The 6954-nt window shown below is 36.0% G+C and overlaps 1 protein-coding gene across 1 annotated transcript; it reads left to right on the top strand.

Annotated features, from left to right (window-relative positions):
* The first annotated feature begins 529 nt into the window (after positions 1-529).
* LOC127659138 (tumor necrosis factor-inducible gene 6 protein-like) lies at positions 530-6946 on the top strand. Its single transcript, XM_052148807.1, has 6 exons — positions 530-740; positions 1660-1797; positions 3411-3572; positions 5191-5419; positions 5627-5667; positions 5975-6946. Exons 1-6 carry the CDS (start codon positions 632-634, stop codon positions 6094-6096), a joined length of 801 nt encoding a protein of 266 aa, XP_052004767.1. The 5' UTR covers positions 530-631; the 3' UTR covers positions 6097-6946.
* Positions 6947-6954: the final 8 nt, after the last annotated feature.

Below are 6954 nucleotides of genomic sequence, written 5' to 3' on the forward strand. Positions count from 1 at the left end.
AATTTTATTCAAGAATTTGAAAAGAGAGACCAAATCAGTCAGTTTGAAAATGAGAGTGAGTTGATATATCCTAACAATACAAAACTTGATAATCAATTTATAAAATAATTTCAGTTGACTTATTTTCGAGATTTTTGTGTTTCGTTTTTTGACATTTGAGAAGTGAGAATGTTTCAGGGGGAAAGAAAGAAAAAAAAGGGGGCTTGAGTTTAAGTGATTTCATCACTACAGGCTGTCATTACGCACAAAATATGTTATTAAAAATAAAATAAAAACAATTAAAAAATATGCTTGATTCTTCGAGTCAGTTTGCTTATAAATGTCTTGAACTTCAAAACAAACGGAACGCTCCCATTGTAATAAACGAAGATATGGAAAGCAAGGGTGTCCACAGGTAGCCTATAATTTGTTATATTTTGTCGATATGAGTGGATATCAGGCTACAAATGGGTCTTCCCCAATCCACCGTTTGCGCAAACTGTATACTGAAATCCTCACGTCAGACCACACGTAACGGGTTCACCGCCAGTGGGCAGGAAGACCATTTAAACCTGCTTGCTCATGTTGCGAATACCAGTTCATCACAAGCCGTGGCGACAGCTGCACCAACATCTGTAAAATCCACAGAGCGATGAGGGAAATGCACGTTTTAACCGTCGTGTTCGCTGTTGTATTTGTCGTTGAGGAGACTGAAGCTTGGGGTTTCAAGAATGGAATACTGCACAACTCCATCTGGCTCGGTATTTCTTAAAATTGTTATATGTTTCAATGACCCAAATAGTTAATAGTAGTTTCAGAGTGATTCATGTAAACTGTGTTTTGTGAATTAATTTTCTTTCTTTCTTTCCTTCTTTCTTTCTTTCTTTCTTTCTTCATATGTGTTTGTGTATGTTTCACCGAGAACCCATTGCATGAGTTACATTCTGTTACGGTGTAATGCAACTTACCATCCTCAGTCCACATTCAGAGTGATCCAAGGAACTCACAGACATTACTCTAGAGACTAGAAATGATTTAATAACAGGAAGACATATGAAAGCTCAAGTACCATTAGATATTTAAGCATTTCTTGACATTGTTTGAATAGTTTTGGTTTAAGACTTATTAAATAAATAACCTTATTGAGTTACTTATGATACCCCACCATGAAAGCACTTTAAAAAAAAAAATTCTTACAGCAATGCTTTAATGAGTCTCCAATTTAGCTGATTTCCAAGAGTTGTGTGTGGAACTCATTAATGATACCTTGATGTTTGAGGCCAACACAGTAAAAACATTGGTCCAACTTCTTCAGGGTTATGCATGCGTGCTTAAAAACAACTGCAAAGCAGCATGATGTTCTTTGAGAAGCAGAAAGGGGCCAAAACAGAGGCAAAAACATTACTGGTTTAGTAATCATACCAACAGCAACTATCATTGAATGTATATTGGATTCAGGATGTCTTGCACAATGCATAATCTGTTGTGGTCAATGTCTACAAGCTTTTGCTAACCATTTTGATGTTACCTCCTGTAATAGGTTTCCTACATATATTAGGTCTGATGTCATTCATGTTCCGAGATGTTCAGCAGACCTAGATAACTCCACATGAGTGCTGCTCTCAGAGTCCTTTTAAGCTGATAGTGTTACTAAATAAGACACATCTTCTCCCTTTACAGAGCAAGCAGCTGGAGTTTACCACCGTGAGTCTCGCAAAGGGAGATATCAGCTGACGTATAAGGAAGCCAAGGCTGTGTGCAAATTTGAGGGGGGGACACTTGCTACATATGATCAACTTGAGACTGCTCGCCAAATTGGTTTGTATCACAAGTTTGGCTCTTCTCAGATGCCAATAGAAACAGCAGTGGAGGGTCTGGCTCACAGAATAAATGTTGAAAACTGAGCAATTTCTGTTACTTGTATCAAATTGTAATGGCTTTATTCTATAAACAACAGCAGGAAGAAATTTTAAACCACACCTGAGACAGTCAGCAAGAAGAATGATAATGAAATTAGGAAAAGATTGAAATAAAGAAATCTCACAGAGATTCTGACACAACGTTCCATTAAATTTGAAATGTAATCATGACAACTCTCGGAATACATTTTAAAGTATTACAATGAATTTGACAAAATAGTAGGTTTGTACTCTGCAGACTATATCTGCTTGTGCTGCTGCTGCTGATGCAGAGCAAGTATGAAAACTTGCTACTGCTAAGAACATACATAGACATGCCTTTTCAAGCATGTAAAACATACGGCTGATGCACAAATAGACATACATACAACTCTGCTGTAGCAGGTTAAGACAAGTGGTGCAGGGGAAGAGGAGGATTTCAGTAGGCAAAAAACTCATAGCGCACTGGAGTGATATTGGCTTATTTGGAATCGACTGAGCAATTTAAATGCTAGACAAAGATGGAGCATGCATTTTGATTGCGTATCAAATGGTTTACCAGCTTGCACAATGTAACAAAAACTTTATCCCCATACATCATTTAAACAAAGTAATTAATCAGACATGGTTCCCACTAGTGTTATGTTTGAACTGTAATAAAAGTTTGTGTTATGTGTTGCCTGAATAGCAACACCTGTTTTCCTGAAAAGTGACTCCCTTTCTTTTGCAGCAAAAGTAGATTTGTTCCAGGCATTGGCTCTGTTTTTTTAGGAGGTCTTTGCTTCTTTTCTTTCTATTTGCAGCCCTCAAATGGTGCGCTTGGTTTCTCACAGCACAAAAGTTCTTTTTTCTCTTTATACCCCCCAAAGTTCACAGACAAATTTGGAAAATTACCAGTTTTCTTGTGGAGAACATATTATATTCTATCTCTTTGTGCAATACTGAAATTGTAATACAGTAATATGAACAATGGAAAAAAGGAATTATCAACTGCATTTTAACTATAATATATTATTTATAATAATTAATATAATTATAATATATACAATTCATAATTATATATTATTTATAACATATAATTATTTATGTTATTTAATGAGTCAGTTATGTGGAGATATTGTGAATATACTCATGGCTGAAGGAACTAATGCACAATGCAAAACTTTTATTAAAAAGAAAAAAGTAAAATAATTCCTTCCTTTAGAATATTAAGTCCCTGACAAATAATCAGTAAATGAACAATGCAATACAACAAGAATAAAGGTCAGCTACATGTGCAGCGCAGTGATACAAATAGTATCATGGTGGAGAGATCACAGCAGTGTTTTATCATGAACAATGCCCAGCCATTGACCAGTTATTCAGGACTGGAACTATCCATTTTATAAAATTAAATTATACTAAATTTAAAAATGTATGTTTTTGTAAAATGACTGGTTTTAAATTATAAAAGTATTCCAAAATCACAAAAATTGACCAATAAATGACACAAAAACAGTTTTCAGTATTTCAACAATTGTCATTCTCCCAAAGGGTTCCATGTGTGTGCTGCTGGATGGTTTGACAAAGGACGTGTGGGCTATCCTATTGTTAAAACTGGCGCCAACTGTGGTTTCGGAAAGGTTGGAATCATTGATTACGGATACCGGCTCAACAAAAGTGAGAAGTGGGATGTCTACTGCTACAACCCTGAGGGTGAGTTTGAGAAATGGCAGTTAGGCAATCCTGGGTGGATTTTAGTCATCCACTGAGAGATTTGGAATCAAAATGATTTTGACAAAGTAGATTTTTCTTGAAAGCTCTCCAGAGTGTCCAGACAGAGAGTGAAACAAAGCTGTTAGTCACAGAACTCATGGTTAGCAAGATATACATTTCCATAGTTGAAGAAAATGACTTTAAATCATAATTCAGTCATTCATTGGTTTCTTAATATAAGGGTGAGATAACTTGTGGTCTGGACAAAGACAACCATGACTTAACATTGGGGAAAAAATATCATGGCATATCATGACAGATGGATTGAAATAGAGGTCAGTGAACATCAGCACAGGAAATTATTCATACAAGTTGAACTGATACAAAACAAAAGCTCTGGATGTTAAAATATATGTCGACACAGGAAGAGAGCTGAGAACAAAATTGTATGCCACATAATACATTTATTATAAAATGCTTTTATGCTTGCTCTGGCTTAATTTGTGTGAGTTTGGAAGAGTCTAATGAAAAATGTGTCACACCATGATAAATCTAAAATAAGCCCCATAACATTTTTACAAGTTTGGTAATACATTGCCAGGGACCTTTCTGAGTTTGTGACGGGTTCTTTTTCCCTGATTTGTAATGTGTTGAGACCTAGTAAATGACTAACCGTTTTGGGGAATTTGAGTCAGCGGTGATCTAAACAGGGTAAACTGCTACAGGTTGAGAATGATGTCCTGTAAAAATTTTAAACACATCTTTGTTTATGTCTTCCTTTCAAATAACAGACATGACTTATAAATACAAAATAAGCTCTTTCAAGCATCTATTATGACTTGACTGACTCAATAATAATGTAATTATTCATTATTATCTCTGTCCAATCTACTCACATAACTTCACTACCTCATTCAGGGCAAGACACCAGATGTGTGAGTCACTAAGTACTTGCTAAAACCACAGTCATGAATGTGGATTTGTCATTGTCTGTGTAAGCAAAATGCTCAAATCCCTTTGGCTGCCTTCTCTAATTTATACGTTTGGTATTTATCTCCACATAGAGAGATGAGGAGTTGAGACATTATTTATGAACAATGAGATCACAAAACTCAATGGGTAGATTAAACATTAGCAATTATGTACATCCAGATCTCTTGAGAAAACTATTTACAGCTGCATCATTTATATAGAAATTAAATGTAAGTGACATATGGTTTTACTTACAGAGATAGTGTGCCCAAAAAGAAAGATTCTGTCATCATTTAGTACTCACCCTCATGTTGTTCCAAACCTGTGGGACACATAATGAGATGTTATAGCCTCAGTCACTTTTTACTTTCAATGTATGAAAAAAGATGCAACGAAAGTAAATGGTGAAAACCTTTTTTGTTCCATGGAAGGAAGAAAATCATGTGGGTTTGGAACGACATGAGAGTGAGCCCTATGCCTATAAGAGTGATTCAGAGTTACTTTGTTGCTGCACATTAATGATATTTCATATGCCATTATACTGTATTTTTATTTGATTTTGGATAGACTTTACAGTGAAATGTAAGATAATCAGGCCTTTGTTAAGGTGAACAGATCTTGTACACCAGTAATACTGTCATTACAGCAAAAGAGTGTGGAGGAGTGCATACCGATCAGCAGAAGGTTTTCCATTCACCTGGTTACCCAGAGGGCTATCAGGATGAGCAGATTTGCTACTGGCACATTCGTGTACGCTATGGCCAAAGGATCCGCCTTCACTTCCTAGACTTTGACATTGAGGAGGACACAGCTTGTCTCAGTGATTACTTGGAGATCTACGACAGCTACGATGATGTTTCAGGATTTGTTGGAAGGTGCGTTCAGAATATTATTTTGTTTTATTATACTTTGCTTTATTGTGTTTTGCATTGCTTTTTGTTCCGTTTTGTTTTTGTTCATCATTAATGTGAATTGTGTCTCACAATTGACCTTCACGTTCTGCTTCTTGCTACTGAGAGTTTACAGTGCTGAAATTATAAAAAAATTTGATTAAAAATATCTGAATAAATGTGTCTGTCTAGATACTGTGGGGATGAAATTCCAGCGGACTTAATAAGTTCAGGTATGTTGCTACAGTCATTTGAATTGTAATAATGTGGTAATTATCGTGCCTACGTTAATCTGGCATGGTTCTTTTGCATTGGGACCTCCAGGTGTGTTTTTATATAGAGTATGAATACTCAGACCAAATGTGAGTACATCAAGATACATGTAACTGTTTTTGGAAATGAATTCTTATTTATGGAAACTGGTGCATGTAAGCTGTTAACTCAAACCATAGGGCTGTAGAGTTCCCAAAATAATAATTATGATAAAAAGACAAATATTCTTCTCTGATTTTCTGTGTTTCTATATTGTCTCTTGTTCAGGAAATGTCATGACCCTGAAATTCCTCTCTGATTCCTCTGTGGGGGCTGGAGGGTTTCAACTACAGTACATCGCTGTGAACTCATCCCTGCACTATGACGATCATGCTGACACCTTCTCTTGACCGATGTTCAATACATCAGACCTACTTTTTACCACTGTGTCATTTTTATTATTATAATTTTTTCACCTAAAGTGCAATATAAATGCTAACAATAATCAGTTATATTTCTCTCATTGTTTGATATTATATAGTAAGCTTTATCACACACTATAGCCATTTGTATGTCCAACATTCTCTGATAAGCCTTATACACTACATGGCTAAACGGATGTGGAAACCCCCTTCTGATGAACAGGTTTAGTTAATCCAAGTATTTCAGGGAAGACAAATCTGAATGCTATTTGATTTGTGGCAATAGTTTGGGGAGAGCACTTTCTGTACCAGCAAAACATTGACCTTGTGCATAAAGTGTGGTCCATAAAGAAAAGATTTTCTGAGTCTGGTGTGGAAGAAATTGACTGGCATAAATGCTTTCTAGCACAAAGCCCAGACACCTTACATGAACACCTTTGGGATAAATTGGGAAGCAGATTGCATGCCAGGTTCCCTCGCCCAATATCATTGTTTGGCTATATGGCATAAATAGTCAATATCAGTACCTGGCCATGTGGCAGAAATATACTATTCTGAATTTGGCCCCTGACCTCACTGATGCTATTGTGTCTGAATGAGTGCAAATCCCAGCAGCCATGTTCAAATATCTAGTGAAAAGTCCTTCTCAGAAGAGTGAAAGCTGTTATCGCAGCAAATGGGTTTGAAATGAATTATTCAACAAGCACATATGAGTGTGGTGTTCTCACCATGTAGTGTTGCTCAGATTTACAAACAAATGTAATTTTTTTTAAAGATTGTAGAAATAGGTGAACGGTGTGTAAATATTATATAAAACATTAAATATTGCTCACATTTAAACAACAC

This window comes from Xyrauchen texanus, chromosome 18 (genome assembly GCF_025860055.1).
Source record: "Xyrauchen texanus isolate HMW12.3.18 chromosome 18, RBS_HiC_50CHRs, whole genome shotgun sequence".
Lineage (NCBI taxonomy): Eukaryota > Metazoa > Chordata > Actinopteri > Cypriniformes > Catostomidae > Xyrauchen > Xyrauchen texanus.